This window comes from Lepidochelys kempii, chromosome 27 (genome assembly GCF_965140285.1).
Source record: "Lepidochelys kempii isolate rLepKem1 chromosome 27, rLepKem1.hap1, whole genome shotgun sequence".
NCBI classification, from domain to species: domain Eukaryota; kingdom Metazoa; phylum Chordata; order Testudines; family Cheloniidae; genus Lepidochelys; species Lepidochelys kempii.
The window spans coordinates 5197618-5222211 of NC_136406.1; the positions used below are offsets into that span (position 1 = coordinate 5197618).

The window sequence follows — 24594 nt, forward strand, 5'->3', positions numbered from 1 at the left end:
GGAATTAAATAAAATCCACTTAATTCATAATACAGTTCCGTAGGAACAGCTTAAATGGGAATTGTAGAAACTATTGAACTTATTGCAGCATGGCAAGCAGTGATATTTTGCTAGCCTAATGTTTAGGATCACAGTTGATCAGTGATCTTCAATCTCTATCTTAGCACATTTCTGTGTGGAGTGTGGTTTCGCAGAGCAGAGGACTGGGATTCTTGGACCTGTCCCTACAAGTTCCCATGAATAAGGCTGCGAGTATGTCATGGAGGTCACAGAAGGCATGGATTCCGTGACTTCTGCAGCGGCCGGTTCAACTGGCTCAGGGGCAGCTCAGTCAGTCGTACCGGCCGCTGCTGGGGCAGTCTCAAGCCACCATGTCTGTGTCCCAACCCCCCGCTCCCCCCTTGCCCCACAGCACCAACGGGGACCCGGGCTGGGTGCCACTGCCCACCCCCCCAGCACCAGTGGGGGTCCTGGGCCACACGCCCGCTCCCCAGCACCCAGGCTGCCCTCCTTCAGCACCCACGGTACTCTCAGGCAGCTCCCCCCAGCCCCCAGTTTTAGTCGGGGTATATAGTAAAAGTCATGGACACAGGCCATGGATTTTTGTTTACTTCCCGTGACCTGTCCACTTTTACTAAAAATACCCATGACTAAAACGTAGCCTTGCCCGTGAACAACTCACTTAATCTTTTTGTGCCTCAATTTGCTTATCTGTCAAATTGACAGCTCATTGTTAGCACCTTAATTGGTACGTTATAAGGCTTAATTGTTTAATGTGCTTTGAGAGCCACTGATATGCCCTGTTCAGAGTGTTGTTAATAGTTATTACTGCTAGGTAAAACTGGTTCTTTTCTGTATCACCTTTGCTCTGCCTTTTTTTAAAGTACTGTTGTTCTTTACTTCATTTGTTTATAATTCCAGTTATGTTGCCGTTCCTCAGCAAAGGGGTGTTAGGGAACTTCCTGTGTATTCATTTTGAAACCACAACGCAAGTCCATATTCAGGCTCTTTAGCTTTGAGGGAGTTAGTTTCTTATTGCTATGTAATGAGCACTGCGTGTGGCCAGAAGGGGGTAGTATAGGCTAAGAATAACTAAAGGAGCAAGCAGTTTGTCTGAGTGAGTCTGCAATCTTGCTGATAGGTACAAGTAATAAGAAAATAAATTTATAGTTAGTCCATGGAAACAGTAACCAAGAGATCAAATGTTCAGCATTAATCTTTTGCTTCCAGGTATTGTGGTTATTAGACATACTGTATTAGACATTTTTGGTATCAAAGGAGTTGTTGTATTGATTCTCAGTGTGCTTGTTAGTCATAGAAATTAATGATGATGCCTAATAAGACTCTCGTCTACTGCAGGGTGATTCCCTACAATATATTTGCTACTGTCTCAACCTAATTTTAAAGGGTGTATTCCAGTGTTTTTATAGTCTCTGCACTTGGCTCTCTCAGTGATTTCAGTTGCCTCTCTGACCTATCTCTGCCTTCAGAATAGCTAAAATAAAAAAAAAAACCCTGAATGCTGCAAAGGGCCCAATCCTGTGAAGTGCTGCAAGTCTATACGAAAGTGCTAAGAACCCTCAATGCACATTCAAATCCATGTGACTTGAGGGTGCTCAGTACCTCGCAGGGTCTCTCAATGAATTCTTAGGATTGCTACCTCCTAGATGCTCTCTCATTGTGATATTGCTAAGAAACAAGTTTGGAAAGCAAATGTCTCAGAAGAGTGTGTTCTATACAATGACTGCAGCCTATTACAAATGGAATGGAATGAACTTAAAATGAAATTACGTTGTTCTGACAGCTGGCATCTCAGCTGTTTTTTATTATAGCTTTTAGAGCTTACTATAAGCAGTCCTCTAAAATGAAGGCAACTATTTAATGCACAGTCTCCTGAGCCTCCATAATGGGAGTCGGAAGTGCTGGGTAGTTTGTCCTCATGGTGGTTTTTATAAAACTATATTGCACATGGACTACGAAACCTCCAGTGTATCAGTCTGTGGCTGTAATTCTGTTGTGTGCTTAATTCCTGAACCGGCGGTGTCTTTTCTACAGGTAAATCTAAGACCAAGGAGAACCGCCAGTCAATCATCAACCCTGACTGGAACTTTGAGAAGATGGGGATAGGAGGTCTTGACAGAGAATTTTCAGACATCTTCCGTCGAGCGTTTGCCTCTCGAGTTTTTCCACCAGAGCTTGTGGAGCAGATGGGTGAGTACAAAACATCAGAAATACATCTGGGGTACCTGCATTCAGTTCTATTTCTGATTCAACAGATCAGATCAGAACGAATTGTGTGATAATGCTGTGACTCTGAAGTTATTTAAGCCTGGGAACCCTGGGGAGAAGGAAAATGTACTCTTTTTCCCACTGCTCCCAAATCTTGGTACTGCTTTTTTTATTGGACTGTGCACACTAAAAACAATTGGTATCTAATGCTGGAGGCTATCTTGTCCTGTGTTTGTTTTTTTTCTGTTGGGATCTATGAAATCTTCTTTACCAATCTGTTAGTGGTCTTACTACAAAAACTACATTCTCTGACCCCTATTTGGCTCAATAAGTCCTGGTGCTGAAGAATGCCCATTTCGTCAAACCGTAGTTGCTGGTGATGCCATGACTAACTTTGGTTCCCTTTGTTATGTTGCCAGAATGTTTCTAAACCCTGGATCTGCAGCTGCCTGTTTTTGATACCTGTTCGTCAGCTATGCACTCTTTGTATACTTAAATATCATGAATTTTTCCTTAAAAGCAATGGGATTTTAAACACAGAAATCTCTTTGCTTCCTAAAGCAGTGTCCTGTACATCTGTCGCTACATGTATAGTTTTTTTTATTTCCAACACTGATGAGATTTATACAAAATATCAAATCTAATTTCACAGTGAGAAGAATGATCTGTCTTGAATTGCTGTCATAGAAAACCTGACATGACCGCTTAGCTTTTACATGTAATCAAAAACTTATGTGATGTCAAATTGGGACATCCCTTTGTAGAAACGCGGTGAAAGCCGTTAACCATTACTTATTCTCACACAGTTACTGATGTGAAGATCATGTACCAGATTTAGCAAAACATTTGGGACGTCAACTCTTTTCAGTTTGAGCCAAAGTGCTGACCTGTCAACCAAATCAGAAGCCACTTTTTATGTCAATATAGGCCAGGTGAAGAGAGCAGTTAAATTCTTGTGCAGCTTAGCCAGAAACCGGAGGGTATGGACAGTACCCATTGTCAACCGTCCAGCTGCGAAACCTGATTGTTGTAGATGACAGTGTCTCCTAAGGAGTGGCTTCATCCTACCAAGCACATCATGAGCAAAGATCTTTCCAGGGACTGATGTCAGTGACATCAGCTTGTGGCTGCCACACTTGGTGTGAGATCCTTGGACAAACAGACTGCCGTCTTTCCATTCTGTGGGTACTCTGCCTAATGATCACACTTTTAAAAAGAGTTGATGGAGACCAATGCTCCCTGGTTATAAGGCATCTTTGAGCAGCTGGAGTGGAATACCATCAGGTCCAGCAGCATGTCCATTCTGTAAATTTTTGGATGGCCTTCCGTACTTTGAGTGAGAGAAGATCAGCATTTGTCCCTGGGTCATGTAGCTCTGATCAGCCATCAGCAAGGGTGTTTCAAAATTTGTTTTCCATCTGTCCAGGACTTCATCTGTTGATGAGCAATGAGAGCCATGTGGTTTCATGGGGATATTAGAAGACTGTTTATGGCTGCCAGCCAGGAGTGTGATAGCTCTATAGGCGAAATGCAGATTGTTGTGCTTTAGGCTGTCCTCTGCTTTGTTGGCCAGAGAGTTGGTGTAGATCTCATGGTCCTGTTTTGCAATGGCCCAGAAAATGCTGGTTAACCTTTGTTATTTGACGTCTCCCTGATTCTGTGCTTCTGCCTTTTTTGCTTAATTATCAAAGGCCTCTTCAGAAAGCCAAGGTTTCTTGTGTCATTGTCTGAAGCTGATTGTTTCAAGTGATGGTGTGTGATATAGCATTATGTATACCACTCCAGGTGATTGCCACATCATCCAAGAGGATACTAAGGTTAGGTATGTGATCTTTGATAGCCTATGTGTATTTCACAGCTTCAGCAGAGCCATTGGAAAGTTGCTGGACACTGTACTGTCTGGCTTTTGAGGAGTTGGGAGATGCAGTGAGAACTGAGTGACAGCTAGTCTGTGATCTGAGTTTACTGGTGCTTCTGTACTGCTGAAGACTCGGTGAGATTTTACTATGGAGCACTTTCTGATGATGTTGTGGTCAGTTCCTTTCATGGCATGTCCATTGCTTGAAATCCAGGTCCAGGAATGGTTACTGAGATGCCAAAAGCGCTTGGTACTACTAACATTTAGCTCTTCCATTTATGTAACTATGACCAGTGTTCTAGAGAGTGGAAAGCAAAGAAACCTAATCAGGTAAATATAACTCTCCTCTTTGCCTCCATTGTGATACAGACATGCATTTATGCAGCTGTTCAATGAATAAAGGTTAGGCTTTTAATGGAACAGAAAAAAATTATGGACTCTGGCATTCATCACCTTAAACTTTTACTTTTTGAAATGACTAGAGTGCATCATCTTCACACCAGAGATTCAAAGTCCCTTAACCCATAGCATTTGAAAGATGAATTCAGCTGAGTTTAACAGAAACTGCAGAGGTAAACTGGAAAGTTTCATCTTGGTTCCAGTACAACTCCACCCACATACCTCCCCCAGCTGGATATTGAATGATCGCACACCAGTGGAACACCAAGATAGGATTATATTACCAGAATATTCTCATTGGCTGAGAGTACCCTGAGAGCAAGACACTGTTACTTAGCAACTACATGGAGCAGCTAGCTTCACAAATGTAACCCTTTCATGGGCATCAGTACATTTGGAAGAGGTCAGAAACCTTGCTGCTATATCCAGAGACTGAAGTGCCTGTATGCATAATGTGTAGTGTTCAGATCTTTCCTTTTCTTCTTATATTAAGTGAATTTATATTAATAAAATGATAAGGCTCTGAAAGAGCAATAGTATTTTGGGAGGCAGTGCGTTAAAGGGATTGCCAGGTCTTAAATAAGTAAATAAATAAATATAGTTACTAACGCAAGTTTATCCACAGACTATTCAAAGAGGCATTTCACAGGTAAGTGGATGTTAAGACACCCAGCGGAACTCCCCTTCTCTCTATGATGAACCCTAGGGCTAAAAAGCTTATCTGAAATTTGAAAAAATGCTTTCTGACATTTTTTTCCTGCATTAGTCATAACTTGCTCTTCAACTATATTTCAGATCTCAAATGCCAGTGTGACATCTGTTCAGGTCTGCATATAATTTATTAGGAAAGAAAAGAAAACAATTGCTCACTGTCTGGAGCTGCAAAACTTACCCTTTCCTGTTTTCTGCAAAGTACTCACAGATTATGCCTTATATGCAAAATGCAATAAATATGCCATTTGCAGCCCTGTAACTATATAGATGCTATCTAGACCCTTTGCAGCATAAAATAAAATATAAATTCCTTGTAACTGTGTGAGATTCCCATAACAATCAAAGAATGTTCTGGAAGTGAAGCATATAAGTCAATATTAGTTAGTTAAATCTACAGAGCACACAGGCACTGCACTGACTTCAGAACTGCCTGGTGAATGTGATATGAAATCTTAACAGACAAACATTTGCCATAGATTGATTGGAATTAAGAACACCAGTGCTGAAATAGTTCTTTGGTTACTACCTAACAGTCTGAGTTAAACAAGCACACATGATCACTTCCCAAAACAAAATGCAATACGTATCTGGATAGACCAAGGGATATGGAATTTATTGGGGTAAATGGGGAACTTTTCAGTGCAAATGCACAGTGGAGGAAGTAATCTAATTCAGAATATATTGGGCGGTAGGACAATTTCAGATAGGCAAAGTTCTACATTAGCCTGTAGCTTCATTATTTGTATTGTGGTACCGCCTGGGAGCCTCAGTCATGAACCAGGACACCATTGTGCGAAATGCTATGTGTTCGTATTAGATTTTTATATAACATTCATTATATTTGCAGAGATGTGTAGAGCAGGGTAAATTAGCCATCCAAAGGCTACAACAATTCTGTGCTGAAGTGTTTATTTCCTGCAATTTACAAATGATCCAGAAACAGAATGCCTGTAAAACTGTTTAAAATTATTCTACCATAAATAAGTCGCTATGCTAGGAAAAAAGAAGAATGCCTCTAAAAATGCTGTAATTCAAACAGGAATTATTTCAGGACAGTTCTACAGCCTGTGTTATGCAGGAGTTAGATGATTGTAATGGTTCCTTCTGGCCTTGGAATCTGTGAATGAATCTCCAGGCAAGAGCCCGACAAAGAAATGCTTGTCTAGTTCAGCCTCCTGCTGGTTTTCTGAGCTTCTCCAGGGAGCCTTTCATTGCTGCAAGCAGAGCCCAAACAGCCTACAGGTAAACAAAAGCCCAACAAGAGTCCTTAAGACCTGGACCTGATTGCTCTTTGTTCCGATGGCTTGCGTGTGGTTACTCTGCCACAGTATGATATGGATTTTGAGAAAGGCACTCTGTGTCCAAACTCCTATCTTATTTACTGCCCTTCGTGTTTCTCCTTTCCTGCACCATCTGCGCATGTTCACATCTTATTTTTAATTAAAATAATCAGTGGGCAAAACTATGTTTGTGTATGTGCACAAGTAGTTTCCATTGAAGACACTGTGAGCTTTCTGAGTGCAGTTTAAGCCCGTGTTTGTGAAACCAAGACCATAGTTACTGAAAGGACTCACGGCCATCTTAAGAAGAATGGAAACACTGGAAGGAGTAAGAGAATCCATAGGGTTATCAGGGAACTCTCTGGAATCATTAGAGTTTGTGGCAAAAACTTAAACATTCTAGTTCAATCAAAGTAGTGGCCAGAGACGAAGGACCTTCAACAGTAGCTTAGATACAAACTTTGACAACAGCAAAGCTGATAATGAGATCAGAGAAGAACACTAGGAGGAAAACAAACTGAGAAACAAGTGCTTGGTCCTTATATCGGCTCTAGAAGGGGATGCTGAAAATGAAATTAGAGTGAAAAACCATAGAATGTGCACAATTGGATAGATAGAAGTGTGACTTTGGTCTCCTCTTCTCCATTTCCTACCCCACTCGCCAATAAAATGCTGTCCTATTGATATGAAGTGCTGTGGGAAGTTGGTTTTGAAGATAGCCTGGATTGATTTGAAAGGTTGACTTTTAAATCTAAGCTATCTGGAGCAATCATGATAGGCTTTGCACGCACTGGATACCTAACACTCCCTGTGTATGTCTGTGTGCAGGGGATCACTTAGTATCTTCTGTAGTGAGATTGAAGACCTGAAACTACCTCATAACCTTCACTGATAACTAGGGTCATGTAGCAGTAAAGATGACTTAGTCTTTTGTGTGTATCATTGGTAAATAGTTCAGAAGCATTAATGGTTATGTAAATGACTGATGCAACTTCTCATATTGTAACGTGTTATTTTATTCATCTTTTAGTTGTGAGCCTCCATTCAGCAATCTGATGGCTTTCCCATGATCTTTGAGAGTAGAGCTTTCCTATAATCATTTTGGGCATAAGCTTTCGTGGACTAAAACCCACTTCATCAGCTGCATGGGGTGGAAAATACAGTAGGAAGATATATATAACATGTGATACAGCAGGGCCAGAAGGCATCAGGAGAGTAGTATAGGAGAGATGTGTAAGTCCCAGGATGAGGAGAAGCCTTATTCCCTGTAGAGGGAAGAAAGGTTTCTATAGATTAATTAAAAGCACCTGAAGCCAATTAGAGCACCTGAAGCGAGTCAACTGATTAAAACCCCCCTGCTTCAATTAGCTAGGGGAAGGAGTTGGAGCAGTTTGAAGGAGTTGAGGTAGAGGAGAGTTTGGAGAAGTGCCGTGGCTGGCTAAAAGACCAAGACCCTAAGTAAAGAGACACCCGGCTTGTGCAGAGAGAGAGGGCAGGAAGCCCCACAAGCTGAAGAGCAGGAGAGGTAAGTAGCCCAGAGGAAGGAAGCACTAGTTCAAGTGGTTTACCACTGTCCCTAGGACTCCTGGGCTGGGAACTGGAGTAGAGGGCGGGCCCGGGTCCCGCCCTCTCCACTACCCTTCTCTGGGTTACTAGTGGGACAGTAGATATCCTAGTTCAGGGGTAGGAAACTGCGCCCTGAACGCCCCCCAAGAAGAGGAAGCGCGGAACCCATGATAATCATACCGGCAATTTGCAACACGTGGTGTGAGCAGTGGGATCTCTGCGCTGAGGACTTAAACCATGGTTAACCAAAACCATCCTGTCCCCAAGATGGACGATGTGGTCAAGGCTCTAATACAAGCCACTGCGGCCCAGCAGGAAGCTACCCGAATCCAAGCAGCTGCCCAACAGGAAGCGACTCGGGTGCAGCAGGAGACTAATCAACTGTTGATGAATCAGGCTGCTGAGGACTGAGCGCTGCTACAAGAGCTGGCAAACCAGATGAAGGCCCTTATGGAGCGGAACCACAATTGTGACGGAACCCGGACTATACAGGCCAGCCACTGCCTACAGAAAATGACACGGGAGGATGATGTAGAGGCATTTGAGATAACAGCCCTGCGGGAGGCCTGTCCCCGAGATCAGTGGTCTGGTATCCTCGCCCCGTTCCTGTGTGGAGAGGCCCAGAAGGTCGTTTAGGATATGGCTGCAGAGACTGCGGAGGATTACCCCCAGCTGAAGGCAGAGATCCTGGCCAGATCCGGAGTAACCACGGCGTTGAGAGCCCAGAGGTTTCATGAATGGCAGTATACAGAGGGCAAGACACCCCGATCACAACTGTTTAACCTGATCTACCTGACCCGGAAATGGCTGCCCCCTGAGGCCTTCAGCTCTGAAAAAATGATGGAGCTCCTGGTACTGAACCGGTATATGAGGGGGCTACCACCAGGCCTTCGGGCTTGGGTTGGCCAGAATGACCCCTCTACCTATGATGAGTTGGTCTCCCTTGTGCAAAGACAGCTGGCAGCCAGTGAACTGTTCCAGACCCCAGGGAGTGAGACACAGCAAACCAAGAAGACCGCCTCAAACCCAAGGCCCCGGATTGTCGAGAACTACAGAAGAACCATAACTGGGAGGAAAGACACTGAGGAATGGCCCCAGGCCAAGAAGGGACCTGGGGGATTGGGAAGAGAGGGCGGGGGGGGGGGGGGGCGACCAAATAGCCCCAGGCAGAGGGCGGCAACCAGGATAAGGGGTTGGTGTTACGAGTGTGGGGAATTGGGGCATATAGCAGCCCAGTGCCCCAATAGGGAAGAGCCTGTGCAGTGCAATCTGAGGGATCCTGGGGAACAATGTGGCCTAATCGGCCTGGTAGGGGTCGCAATGACCTCACAGGGGTATACAAGGTCAGTAAAGATAAATGGTATTGCGACCAAAGCATTAGTAGATTCCAGGAGTGCTGTCACACTGGTTTTGGGGAAGTTGGTGGGGCAAGACCAACTAACCTGGGCCAAAACCACGGAGGTAACGTGCTTTCATGGCACCATAAATTTCTACCCTACAATCCCAGTACGGATTGAGATCCAGGGAAACACTACCAGGGTAACTGAGTGGTTCCTAGGCTCCCCTACCCTGTCTTAATTGGTAGGGACTTCCCCGGGTTTGTGAACTTACTCCCCCCAGTAGAGCCAGGGTAGCAACCCCCGGGCTGAGAGAGAGGCACCTACAGATAGCCTCACTCCAATTTTTGCTGAATTTGCCCCAGAGCTATTTTCATCCCCTGGGAAACCCCGAAAGTCTAGGCGGGAAAAGAGGGCAGATAAAAGGCTAGGGACCAGGATTCTAGCACAGAACCAGCAAGCCTCCCTTGTTGGTAAGCGAACCTGTTCAGGAGGCCAGGAGATAATTCAGGCCTGTGAGGACTCAGAGGCGGTTCCTAGCCCGAGTAGGGGCAACCCAAAGGGCGGAGAAAAAATAGGTCCCATGGAGTTAGGTCAAGTAGTACCGCATGTGAGAATTTCGGGCAGGACCAAGCCAATGACCCGGTATATGTGAATGTGAGGGAGGAGGTAGTGAAAGTAAATGGTGTACCCGTGGAAGGAAAGACCCAAGGCCGTATTATGTGATCAAACGTGATCTGTTGTACCGAATAGTGCAAATTCGAGGGGAAGAAGTAGAGCAGCTCTTAGTCCCACGGAAACACACAAGGGCAGTACTAGTTAGCTCATAGTCATTTATTTGTGGGTCATCTAGGAGTAGACAAGACACTTGAGTTCTAAGAAGATTTTATTGGCCAGGAATATGCGCGAAGGTCCAACGCTATTGTACCTCCTGCCCGGAATGCCAGTTGCATAGCCCCTGACCTCACTTGCGGGCCCCATTAGTACCTTTGCCTTTTATTGAAGTGCCTTTCAAAAGAATAGCCATGGACCTAGTGGGCCCGCTGGAAAGATCAGCACGGAGCCACCGAAACGTATTAGCAAAAAGAAAAGGAGTACTAGTGGCACCTTAGAGACTAGTCATCCTTGACTATGCCACATGGTATCCAGAAGCCATTCCTTTAAGGAACCCCACATCCAAGGCGATAGCAAAAGAACTACTTCAGTTTTTGCCAGAGTGGGCATCCCTAAGGAGATCCTGACTGACCAAGGAACCCCTTTCATTTTGAAATTAATGAAGGACTTATGTACCCTGCTCCGCATCCATGCCATACGAACCTCAGTCTACCATCCACAAACAGATGGACTGGTCGAGTGGTTTAACCACACCCTTAAAGGTATGATCCGGAAGGTGGTAGCACAGGACAGAAAAGACTGGGATACCCTTCTACCATACCTAATGTTTGCAATACAGGAAGTCCCCCAGGCATCCACCGGTTTCTCTCCCTTTTGAGCTGCTATATGGATGCCACCCATGCGGAATATTAGATATCACCAACGGGGACTGGGAAGAACAACCCAACCCAGGAAAGAATGTCATTGAACACATGACACAGATGAGAGAGCGAATAGCTCGAGTAACCCCTGTAGTATGAGAACATTTGGAAAAAGCACAAGAGACCCAGCGGACATATTATAACTTCTGGGCGAAAGTATGGAAGTTTCAGCTGGGAGAACGGGTGATGGTGCTGGTGCCGACAGCAGAAAGCAAACTCCTGGCCAGCTGGCATGGGCCATATGAGATAGTGGAAGCCACTGGGGAAGTGGACTATAAGGTCAGACAACCAGACCGCCGAAGACCAGAGCAGATCTACCAAGTAAACTTACTGAAGCTCTGGCGTGACTGAGAGATGTGCCTGGTCATTCAGAGAGCTCAACCTCAGACGGACGACCCACAGGAGCAGGTGAGGATATCCCCCGAGTTAGTCCCAGAACAACAAACAGAGGTCATTGATATGATCCAACGGAACCAAGATGTGTTCTGTACAAAGCCGGGCCATACGGCACTGGTCCAACATCATATCGTCACCAGGCCCGGAATAAGGGTGACGATAAGATCGTACCGGATACCGGAAGCTAAAAGAGAGGAGATGAAGAAGATGTTGGACCTTGGGGTTATTGAAGAATCCCACAACCCAGTGGTCCAGCCCTATTGTCCTAGTACCCAAGCCTGACGGCACTCTGAGGTTTTGCAACTAATTCCGGAAGTTGAATGAAGTATCCCAATTCGATGCCTATCCGATACCATGTGTCGACAAGCTAGTTGATCAGTTAGGCAAGGCCCGATACCTACCACTCTGGACCTGACCAAAAGATATTGGTAAATTCCCCTGGCCAAGAACGCCAAGGAGAAGACTGCTTTCTCTACACCTGATGGCCTGTTCCAATACACTGTCCTCTCTTTCGGATTCCATGGGGCCCCTGCAACATTCCCACGACTTATGAATAAATTGCTGCAACCCCATGCCAAGTATGCCCCCGCCTATTTCGACGATATAGTCATCCATAGCCCTGGCTGGGAAACACACCTAGGGAAAGTAGAAGCGGTACTAGACGCCCTGCGGAAGGCTGGCCTCGCTGCCAACCTTCTCAAGTGCATGATAGGACTAGCTGAGACCAGATACCTCGGGTATGTAGTAGGGAGAGGCTTGGTAAAACCCCAATGGAACAAAGTGGAGGCAATGCAAGATTGGCCTCGGCCAGTCCATAAAAAGCAGGTCAGAGCATTTCTCGGGTGAGTAGGGTACTATTGGAGATTCATCCCTCATTTTGCCACAAGAGCAGGGCCATTGACAGACCTGATAAAGGCTTGGGGCCCCGAGATAGTAAAATGATCTGATGCAGCAGAAGGAGCATTTGCAGATTTAAGGACAGCCCTTTGCTGCCATCCAGTAGTCATAGCCCCAGACTTCAAGAAAGAACTTGTCCTACAAACAGATGTCTCAGAAGTAGGGCTAGGAGCCGTAAGTAGGGCTAGGAGCCGTCCTTTCGCAAATGGTAGGGGAGGAGGAACACCCGATCCTGTATCTCAGCCAGAAGCCCTTCCCCAGGGAACAAAAGTACTCCATTGTTGAAAAGGAATGTCAGACAATAAAATGGACCATGGAAACTCTCCGCTACTTACCTACTGGGGCGGCGATTTAACCTGGTGACAGACCATGCCCCGCTCCAGTGGATGCACAGAAACAAGAAGAAGAATGCAAGAGTGACTAGATGGTTCCTATCTCTGCAATCCTTTCATTTCCGAGTAAAGCATAGGGCCAGAAGCCAAGACAGCATCGCAGATGGCTTGTCATGAAAGCCTCTTGTCCCAAGTAACCCAACCCTATGTTGTTGAGCAGGGGGGCAAGATATGTGATACAGCATGGCCAGAAGGCATCAGGAGAGTGATATAGGAGAGATAGGTAAGTCCCAGGATGAGGAGAAGCCTTATTCCCTGTAGAGGGAAGAAAGGTTTTAATAGATTAATTAAAAGCACCTGAAGCCAATTAGAGCACCTGAAGCTAGCCACCTGATAAAAACCCCCTGCTTCCATCAGCCAGGGGAAGGAGTTGGAGCAGAGAGCAGTTTGAAGGAGTGGGGCTAGAAGGGGCTAGAAGACCAAGACCCTAGGTAAAGAGACACCCGGCTTGTGCAGAGAGAGAGGGCAGGAAGCCCCACAAGCTGAAGAGCAGGAGAGGTAAGTAGCCCAGGGGAAGGAAGCAGTAGTTCAAGTGGTTTACCACTATCCCTAGGGCCCCTGGGCTGGGACCTGGAGTAGAAGGCGGGCCTGGGTCCCTCCCTCTCCACTACCCTTCTCTGGGTTGCTAGTGGGACAGTAGATACCCTAGTTCAGGGGTAGGAAACTGCGCCCTGAATCCCCCCTCCCCCCAAGAAGAGGAAGCGCGGGACCCATCATAATCGTACCGGCAATTTGCCACAAACAGTACATGAAAAGGTGGGAGTTATATCTTCCTACTGTATTTTCCACTCCATGCATCTGATGAAGTGGGTTTTAGCCCACAAAAGTTTATGCCCAAATAAATTTGTTAGTCTCTAAGGTGCCACAAGTCCTCCTCGTTGTTTTTGCTGATACAGACTAACGCGGCTGCCCCTCTGAAACCTGTAATCATTGATACTGAATCAGTCTTGTCTACAGCTCCATTTTAAGTGGCACCAGAGCAGCATTGTGAGAGATTGAGACCTTCCTTTTCTGAAGGTAATGTGGCTAGTGGTTAGAGCAGTGAATTGGAAGTCCGGAATCCATGGCTCTGTTCTAGCTCTGTTACTAGCTTTAATATTAACAAACATATTGCTGTAAATTTGCTTTACGTTTTATGGAGCATAGATAAGACATGTTTCTTACACCAAAAAACTTAAAAAAATTTACTTAAAAAAAATCTAAAAAAAACCAACATTCTTCTGGCTGGATTGCAAGTTACTTGGTCTTGCACTTAGCTGTAGATTTCGGATTTCATGAGACCGTGGTAAGTAACTTATCCTCTAATCCTCAGTCATCTCTTTCTTAGACGGCCTTAAAACATGTATTAAAGTGACAGCCAAGATTTATTTACTTGGGAGGTAAACATTAACCAAAGCAAAGCTAAGCTGATGATATGATCACCTCAGTAGAAGTCCTGTGTTGTTAGATGCGTGTGCCACATCCCTGGGTGAGCTAAGAAAGGGCTAAACCACTTCACTAGGTAGAAGAGAGGAAGGTAGCGCTGAAGTTGTCTGCACTATCAGATCTGGACGGAAGAGCTGATAGCAATTCCTTGCTAAGATGCTGGGAGTGGAACAGACAGCTTTGCTTCTTAAGTGGGGAAAGCTGTAAAAGGAAATAAAGGCTTCCAGAAGAGAGGGGAGAGAAGGACTTCTGAGAAGAGAAGAGGAACTGCTCTTTAGTGTCCTTTAGGGGGCGACTCCTGACTTCAGCCCCAGTTAGGTGGGGGAAAAGGAGCATATACCCACTTCTTTTGAACTGAGGAGGGTTCTTGTGCTGTCAGAAGCTGTAATGATTGAAGGACTGTTCCTTTTCCCCCAAAGGGACACTTGGCTGATTTGTGTGGCCAGCCAGTGGCCCTGTTACATCGATGATGTCCTGAGCACCTGGTGGCTCCTTGATATCAGTATTTGTTTTGTAATACATTTGTGTTCATCTTTTTAAAAAGTGTGCATCCTATTTATAGACACTGCGGTTTAGACTAAACAAGCACCTAGCTTCATTCTAAAGACTGCAGAAAATTGCTGGGGAAGGCCCTGGTGTTAACATCCAGGTGAGGTATGAACTGTACAGATAAATGTAAGACCCAGTGATCTGGAAGCCATCCAGTGATATTATTTTAATCTTAATTTAGCTATCTGGCTGCATTTTTATTATTAAACTGTTAAGATGAGGGCAGTCTCTATCTCTTGATGATGCAATGATTGTTAAAAGCCTGAAATTAGGCTGTTTCATTTGCTATCACAGTCCCATTTGGGGTGATGTGTTTTGATCGTGTAGCCAAAGGCACTGTGTGTGTTTTGGGAGCTCATACTTGGGGCTGATTTATTTTCAGTTTTATCACATTCCATCAGAAGAAAACTGATAAATGTTCTGTCATTGCCATAAATCTAGTTAGTGCCTTCTGTACGGAATATACATGCATTTAAAAAAAAATCATGGCCATGTAGTGGATAATGGGGAAGGGAGGGAGAAAATTAACAAAGGCCTAATAAGAACTGTTTGGAGAAATATGTGATTTGTTTTGTCAAACAGTCCGTTCTGCAGGGTCCATTTAAATTAAAACCTCTGCTGGCTGCTTAAGATCTAGACCCATGCATGCGCCTACTTTCTGAGGAAGAAACAGGAGCAAATCCCTTCAGTTTAACTTCATGTCAGTAGCACTTAAATATTACATAGCGGTCAACTGGAGGCAGTGGATCTAGGCAGGAATAATGGAAGGCTTACGTGGGAGAGGAGGGGGACTTTTCTGTGTGTTAATGGAAAATCTTTTCTGTCTGGCAGGTAAAGTCTTGGAACCCTAATCATACACTAACCTGCTTGAAGATTAATATATATATCATCTTTCCCCCACTGTACACAAGACCGGTACATTGTGTGCAGATGTCCATTTCACATTGGTGCACCTGAGTGGTAACCTCATACCAGAATTCTTTGATTTTAATTCAGGGAGGAATTACGCCACTAGGTAGGAAGGCCCCTGACCCGCTAAGGCAATTTTATTATTAAGAGAGAGAAATACATGTTATTAAACTTAGTCTCATTTTGGCTAAATGTCATTCTGGCTCGAGTCTCCATTTATGATTTCTATCACAGTGCCATTACAGGTTTCAGAGTAACAGCCGTGTTAATCTGTATTCGCAAAAAGAAAAGGAGTACTTGTGGCACCTTAGAGACTAACCAATTTATTTGAGCATGAGCTTTCGTGAGCTACAGCTCACTTCATCGGATGCATGCCGTGGAAACTGCAGCAGACTTTATTTATACACAGAGAATATGAAAAAATACCACCTCCCACCCCACTGTCCTGCTGGTAATAGCTTATCTAAAGTGATCATCAGGTGGGCCATTTCCAGCACAAATCCAGGTTTTCTCACCCTCCACCCCCCCACACAAATTCACTCTCCTGCTGGTGATAGCCCATCCAAAGTGACAACTCTTTACACAATGTGCATGATAATAAAGTTGGGCCATTTCCTGCACAAATCCAGGTTCTCTCACCCCCCTCCCAAAAACCACACACACAAACTCACTATCCTGCTGGTAATAGCTCATCCAAAGTGACCATTCTCCCTACAATGTGCATAATTAAGGTGGGCCATTTCCAGCACAAATCCAGGTTTTCTCACATCCCCCCCACCCCCATACACACACAAACTCACTCTCCTGCTGGTAATAGCTCATCCAAACTGACCACTCTCCAAGTTAAACCAGAACATCGGGGGGGGGGGGGGGTAGGAAAAAACAAGAGGAAATAGGCTACCTTGCATAATGACTTAGCCACTCCCAGTCTCTATTTAAGCCTAAATTAATAGTATCCAATTTGCAAATGAATTCCAATTCAGCAGTTTCTCGCTGGAGTCTGGATTTGAAGTTTTTTTGTTTTAAGATAGTGACCTTCATGTCTGATTGTGTGACCAGAGAGATTGAAGTGTTCTCCGACTGGTTTATGAATGTTATAATTCTTGACATCTGATTTGTGTCCATTTATTCTTTTACGTAGAGACTGTCCAGTTTGACCAATGTACATGGCAGAGGGGCATTGCTGGCACATGATGGCATATATCACATTGGTGGATGTGCAGGTATACGAGCCTCTGATAATGTGGCTGATGTTATTAGGCCCTATGATGGTGTCCCCTGAATAGATATGTGGGCACAATTGGCAACGGGCTTTGTTGCAAGGGTAAGTTCCTGGGTTAGTGGTTCTGTTGTGTGGTATGTGGTTGTTGGTGAGTATTTGCTTCAGGTTGCGGGGCTGTCTGTAGGCAAGGACTGGCCTGTCTCCCAAGATTTGTGAGAGTGTTGGGTCATCCTTTAGGATAGGTTGTAGATCCTTAATAATGCGTTGGAGGGGTTTTAGTTGGGGGCTGAAGGTGACGGCTAGTGGCTGCTCTGCCATTGTCTTTTTGGATTTTCGTCATCAGTTTCCCCCAACTTCATTATCTGTGTAGTTTCCTATTTTTCCCCTCCTGCTTTGCCGTTCCCCATGGCATAGCATGATAATCCAGTATCCATGACATGAATGACCTTACATTTAGCGGTAGTCCTGATGCTAAGCCTAACCAGTTAGAAATGCTTGGTCAGAGAAGAAATTGAGTTTATAAGATCTGCTTGACATTTAGCCACATTGGTCTGATCTGGATAAATTGCAAAATGGAGATAAAACTTAATCAAAACTCCTGCTTTGTTGTGGAACTGAGTTGTGATTTAAGACATAACATTTGTAGTCTGTCATCACCTGTCTATTTTAACCAGGGCCTGTTTGTTTTAAATGTTTTTAAATTTTGGCTAGGTGTAGCTCTAGTTGTGCAAGAAAATCTTCTGATTGTAACAGCGTGTAGGATTTCTGTTTGGAAGGAATTCATTGCTTTGGCTTCCAGAAGAAATGTTCTCGCTTAATAGGGAGATAATTTAGCACTCTCACGGTGCAATTCAGCAACACAAACATCCCTGTGAAGTGCAGATGAATAGTAATGTCCTCAATTGTCAGATGGCGAAAGCAGAGGCAGAAATGTGAATCACTTGCCAAGGCCACAGAAGGAGTTAGTGTTGGAGCTGGGACTCCAACGCTTAGAATCATAGAACTGGAAGGGACCTTGAGAGGTCATCTAGTTCAGTCCCCTCACTCAAGGCGGGACTAAGTACTTCCTGGTCCTGTGCTCATAATGCTCAATGGATAGCTTTCTAGTTGTCCCGAGATGGAGTATTGTGTATTGGAACCTGTCACCTCCTTAAAGACTTCCACTCTGCAGTAGTGGTGAGTGTCCATGGTCCGTGATGTGAAGCTTGACAGTAGCTAGGCAGCTGGTGTGCTGAGACCATGGCCTATCATGCTGACCAGCATTGTCTTTTATTGTTTCCTTGTGCTCCCCAGTCTGTCCATATCTATCTGTTATCTCTTGTTGTATACTTAGATTTTCAGCTCTTTGGGGCAGGGACTGTCTTTTTGGTGTGTGTGTTTGAACAGAGCCTAGCATAAAGGGACCCTGGTCCTTGACTGGAGTACCTAGATGCCACGAAAATATAAATAACATCCCATGGGCCATCCCTGTGCCTAGAGACTTCACCTTTTCCCTCTGAACTGCTCTCTGTGCTGTTGGCCCTTTACATGGGAGGCATGCCTATAAATCCCACATGACTAAACTAATGCTGCCAAGTGGCTGCTCAGGAGCTCTGATCTTATTTTCCTGATTTAACCAATGTCAGATGAGTCTTATGAAAAGTGAACTGTCTGTGGTTGCTTAGAAAGGGGGGGAAAATACTTCAACACGACACCCCTTGCTGAGCAGCTCTCTGATTAAAGGATATCCTGCCACCCCAAACTAACTCCTACAAACCTGTTGGAGTCTCTGGGTAGGTTTTGGCTCTTGGTTTTCCATAGAGAATAGCCTTTGCAGTATTTTCTCAGAACTCCAGCTACAGGCAAGTAAAATTCCTTTTTGGTGTATCTCTCCTCCCCCCAATCCCCCATGCCATTATCCCTGTCACAAAGGGTGAGGTGAAATGAGCCCTTATGTGTACATTTCATGGGGAACAAGAGGTTTCCCTTCCTTGTAGCTGCAGAAGAGAAATCATCAACCCTTATCTAAAAGCATGTGACAGGTTTGTAGCAAGTATGATGATGATAGGTGGGACTGAGCTCAAAACTCCAGATGTCCCTAAAAGCTCTACAAAAAGCACGTCAAATGACAATCTTACAGAAACTGAATTGGTCCGAAGAGAAGGAACTTGGCCAGTCTGAGAAGCTTGTCTCCTCTCATCCTGCCCCTTTTTGCAGGTGTGCTACATTGCGTTCAATACAGCTGTTGGAAGAAACTCTCAAATCTGTTTGTGAACATGTGCCCTGACTTGCCAGTAGCCTTTTGTTTGCCTTCGTCAACTCTGAGCACAGTGGAGCCATCTAAGTGTGCTTGGGATTCTCTTTCGAAGCATCATTCATCATACAAATCCTGCCCCACACTTCTTGGCTACACAGGAGATCATATTCTCCCACAAATGTATTAACAGTTCCTCTCCTGACGCTAATTGGACAGGAATCACTTCTAATTTATCATTGCCTTGCTAGTTCCTGTGTAAAATGGTCTTTGCTAACCAGTGTTTTGTTTTGTTTTTGACTTCTGAATATCTGAAAGTTGAGTAACAAATTTTTGTGAACCCAGCTTCCTTGATAACATCTTTGTTGTGGCAAAACAGTTTCATTGTTCTCAGCCCAGAAATTTTGTTTTGTTGCGATGCGTAACAAATTGAACTGTAGTTTTCTGAGGTTGCTTGAGAGGGCTGGATACTCTTCGTTTTGGTATTCTTCTCTTTTGAAGCTGCAGAATTTTTTATTCACTGAATGTGTTATAGAGGCACAACATGAAAACATAAGACAGCAGCAAGAAAAACACAGTGGGGAAACAAACTAACACAGATCAATGACAATGCCTTGCTATGCTCATTTATTCAAATTGAAATTAACATAATTTGCCCAAGATTGCTCAGTTTGTGGCAGCACTAGAAATTGAACTCAGATCCTGTGTGCGCCAGTTTGGCACCTTAAAAAGATGACCACCGTACTTCTCTATTAACCAGTATATTAAATGCTGCAAGAGTTTTAATATGGGGTTTACACTAGGAAAAAATAATCTAATAGTAAAGCAGAAAGTCAACATGGATAAAAGGAAACTAATCTCTGAAAATAAACATGATCTATGTAGTTAGCTATATCTGGCACTGAACTGGTTCCAATGACTAATGGCTTTTTCTCCATAGAACAATTAAACACTCAAAGGTTTCTAAATATGTTTTTAGACTGATCTAATCTACTGTGAATCAAACATAGTTCCGAAATGTGTTCAAATATATCAGTACCAATTTTCCGAAGTAGTTTTGGTCTCCCAATTTTCCACTGGGCATACAAAGCAAATTAACTTAGTTCATTCATCAAGGTTAGATTTCCAGCATCAGTCGATCCTCCCCCCCCCCCCGCCCCATTTACTCTCTCCTGGCCCAGAATGTATGTGTGGGATCATGAGTGAGTGGGGGATGTGGCTCATGGAGTGGAGCTGTCTCCAGTGAATCCATGTGTTCAAGCATTCCCAAGCTCACAGCAGCCATTCTCGCTGCTGAAAGCTTCCCTGCCTATAGGTGGTGGGGATGTCATAGCTGGGATTCCGTGCTTGCTGTCAGTCTAACCCAATTGTCTTATGGGGTCCAGAAAGAACTTTCTTCTGCAAGGCAAGATTGGCAAGGTGTCCGGTGGTTTTTTTCCTCTTTCCTCTGAGTGTCTGTCTACACAGCAACTAGACACCCGTCGCTGGCCCTTGGCAGCTGAGTCAGGCTTCTGGGGCTGTTTCGTTGCTGTGTCGACTTCCAGGCTCTAGGACCCTGAGACATGAGAGGCTCCCAGAGATCAGGCTTCCGCCCAAGCCCGAAAGTCGACACAGCAATGAAACAGCCCTGCAGCTTGAGCCTGAGTCGGCTGACCTGGGCCAGCTGTGGGAGTCTCGTTGCTGTGTCGACATATCCCGAGGGTCCTGGAGACCTGGTGGATGGGGATAATAAGGATGAGACAGGAGTACTGTTTTCAGGACAGAGAAAGGTAGGGAAGGTGTGGGGAGCAATACATGTCAAATGCAGCTGGTGTCCAAGTGTGGGTGAGGGACTGTAAGGGATTCTGTTAGCCTGTGAGGTGAGAGGCAGTTTTAAGTCTGCACATCCTGAGCACCCGATTGTTTGAGCCTCATTCTCCCTCACATGGGGAGGGTGGTGAAATTCAGTAGTGGACTAAATCACAAATTGCATGGCAGGGGTTTAGCCAAGGAAGGCGTCTCCCAGTGAGCTCTTCCCTTGTTCTTTAACATGCTTGGTGGTGGCAGCAGAGGGTTCAAGGACAAGGCAAAGTTCGTACCTTGGGGAAGTTTTTAACCTAAGCTGGTAAGAATAAGCTTAGGGGGTCTTTCATGCGGGTCCCCACATCTGTACTCTAGGGTTCAGAGTGGGAAAGGAACCTTGACATTTAACCCTTTGCTGGAGCTACTGAATGTCTGGTTGTTTGGAGCGCGTCAGTCCCTGTCTTTAATATTACAGTTAATAAAGTTGCATTCTGCTGTTTTAAATCCATTTGTGTGTCTTTGTTTGCTCCCCTGTTTGTCGTCATCAGTTGAAAATTAGGGCTCTTGCAGCAAACACTAGAACGTGTATTTTTCACAGGGCTGCGTATGATGGAGCTGCTGTAGGCTTAATTTTCAATTACAGTGGAATAGCTAAGGGTATGTCTACACTACGAAACTAGGTCGAATTTATAGAAGTCGATTTTTTAGGAAGCGATTTTATACAGTTGATTGTGTGTCCTCACTAAGACCATTACGTCGGCGGAGTGCGTCCACAGTACCGTGGCTAGCATCGACTTTTGGAGTGTTGCACTGTGGGTAGCTATCCCACAGTTCCTTCAGTCTCCGCTGCCCATTGGAATTCTGGGTTAAGCTCCCAATACCTGATGGGGCAAAAACATTGTCACGGGTGGTTTTGGGTACATGTCATCAGACGCCCCTCCCTCCGTGAAAGCAACGGCAGACAATCGTTTCGCTCCTTTTTTCCGTATGGACACCATACTGCTTTCAGCAGATGGTGCAGTAGGACTGCTCACCGTCATCATCGAACCACCGCTTCCGCTGTCACTCTGCTCTCCTGCTTGTGTCTCGATAGCGAATTTCTCCATGTTGGCTGTCATGGGCTCCCACTTCTGCTGCCACTCTGCTCTCCTGCTCTCATGAATCCACCTCGCGGGTCCTCTCATCATTCTCAATAAATATCTATTCTTGTGGCATCCATTGTCAGCCGCTGCTTCCGCTGCAACTCTGCTCTCCTGCAGACGCTGTACCACAGCAAGCATGGAGCCCGCTCAGATCACCGCAGGAGTTATGAGCATTGTAAACATCTTGCGCATTATCCTGCAGTAGGTGCAGAACCAAAACCTGCAGAAGCAGGCGAGGAGGCGGCGGCAGCGTGGTGATGAGAGTGATGAGGACATGGACACAGACTTCTCTCAAAGTATGGGCCCCGGCAGTTTGGACATCCTGGTGGCAATGGGGCAGGCTCATGCTGTGGAATGCCGATTCTGGGCCCGGGAATCAAGCACAGACTGGTGGGACCACATAGTGTTGTAAGTCTGGGATGATTCCCAGTGGCTGCGAAACTTTCGCATGTGTAGGGGCACTTTCATGGAACTTTGTGACTTGCTTTCCCCTGCCCTGAAGTGCAGGAATACCAAAATGAGAGCAGCCCTTACAGTTCACAAGCGAGTGGTGATAGCCCGCTGGAAGCTTGCAACGCCAGACAGCTACCTGTCAGTTGGGAATCAATTTGGAGTAGGCAAATCTACTGTGTGGGCTGCTGTGATCCAAGTAGCCAACGCAATCACTGAGCTGTTGCTATCAAGGATAGTGACTCTGGGAACCGTGCAGGTCATTGTGGATGGCTTTGCTGCAATGGGATTCCCTAACTGTGGTGGGGCTGTAGACGGAACGCATATCCCTATCTTGGCACCGGACCAGCAGGGCAGCCATTACATGAACCACAATGGGTACTTTTCAATGGTGCTGCAAGCACTGGTGGATCACAAGGGAAGTTTCACCAGCATCAACGTGGGATGGCTGGGAAAGGTACATGACACTCGCATCTTCAGGGACTCTGGTCTGTTTGAGCAGCTGCAGGAAGGGGCTTACTTTCCAGACCAGAAAATAACCGTTGGGAATGTTGAAATGCCTATAGTTATCCCTGGGGACCCAGCCTACCCCTTAATGCCCTGGCTCATGAAGCCATACACAGGCAGCCTGGACAGGAGTCAGGAGCTGTTCAACTCTAGGCTGAGGAAGTGCAGAATGGCGGTAGAACGTGCCTTTGGACGTTTAAAAGCGTGCTGGCACAGTTTACTGACTTGGTTAGACCTCAGCGCAACCAAAATTCCCACTGTTATTGCTGCTAGCTGTGCGCTCCACAGTCTCTGTGAGAGTAAGGGGGAGACGTTTATGGCGGGGTGGGAGGTTGAGGCAAATCGCCTGACCGCTGATTTCGTGCAGCCAGACACCAGGGCGGTTAGAAGAGCCCAGCAGGAAGTGCTGCGCATCAGAGAAGCTTTGAAAACCAGTTTCATGACTGGCGAGGGTACTGTGTGACAGTTCTGTTTGTTTCTCCTTGATGAAAACCTGCCCCCTTGGTTCTCTCTACTTCCCTGTAAGCCAACCGCCCTCCCCCCTGCGATCACCGCTTGCAGAGGCAATAAAATCATTGTTGTTTCAAATTCATGCATTCTTTATTCATTCGTCACACAAATAGAGGGAAAACTGCCAAGGTAGCCCGAGAGGGGTGGGGGAGGAGGGAAGCACCGGGTGGGGTGGTGGATGACGGGAGGAGGGAAGGACAAGGCCACACTGCACTTCAAAACTTATTGAATTCCAGCCTTCTGTTGCTTGGGCAGTCCTCTGAGGTGGAGTGGTTGGGTGCCTGCAGGCTCTCTTCTCCCCCCCCCACCACATTCTTGGGCATCTGGGTGAGGAGGCTATAGAACTTGGGGAGGAGGGCGGACAGTTACACAGGGGCTGCAGCAGCGGTCTGCGCTCCTGCTGCCTTTCTGCAGCTCAACCATACGCTGGAGCATATCAGTTGATCCTCCAGTAGCCTCAGCATTGCATCCTGCCTCCTCTCATCACGCTGCCACCACCTATCATCTTGATCCCACCACCGCTCCTCTTGCTCCCCCTCCTGTCCACGCGTTCATTTTGTGCTTTCCTGGACTCTGACATTGCTTGCCTCCACTCATTCTGCTGAGCTCTTTCAGTGCAGGAGGACTGCATGAGCTCAGAGAACATTTCATCTCGAGTGTGGTTTTGTTCACCACCTTATCTGCGCTAGCCTGTGGGACGGAGATGATAGGGGGAGCGTTGAAACATTTGCAGCTGCAGGTGGGAAAAAAAGGGAGAGTAGTATTTAAAAAGACACGTTTTAGAGAACAATGGGTAGACTCTTTCACAGTGAACCAAGCTGTTAACATTACATAGCACATGTGCTGTTGGTACAAGGTCGTGCCCCCCCTCCTGCGCCCAATTCTCTGGGATAATCGCTTCACCCCTCCCCCCATCGCGTGGCTAATAGCGGGGATGATTTGTTTTCAGCGACAGGCAAACAGCCCAGCAGGAACGGCCACCTCTGAATGTCCCCTTAATAAAATTCCCCTATTTCAACCAGGTGACTATGAACGATATCACTCTCCTGAGGATAACACAGAGAGATAAAGAACAGATGTTGCTTGAATGCCAGCAAACACTGGGACATACACTGCCATGCTTTCTTATGCAGTGATTCCAGACTATGTGCTACTGGCCTGGCGTCGTTAAGTGTCCTACCATGGAGGAGGGAATAAGGCTGCCCTCCCCAGAAACGGGTGAGGTAGTGGTAGGGGCACCCCCTAGAATTGCATGCAGCTCA

The 24594-nt window shown here is 45.7% G+C and overlaps 1 protein-coding gene across 3 annotated transcripts in view; it reads left to right on the forward strand.

Moving 5' to 3' along the window:
* Positions 1 to 24594, forward strand: part of NSF (N-ethylmaleimide sensitive factor, vesicle fusing ATPase) — a 187067-nt gene that overhangs the window by 70539 nt on the left and 91934 nt on the right. For all 3 annotated transcript variants that reach the window (XM_073325854.2, XM_073325855.2, XM_073325853.2), the window contains exon 8: positions 2056 to 2211. In XM_073325854.2, the coding sequence (XP_073181955.1) occupies positions 2056 to 2211 (156 nt within the window). The remainder of the gene's footprint in view (positions 1 to 2055; positions 2212 to 24594) is intronic.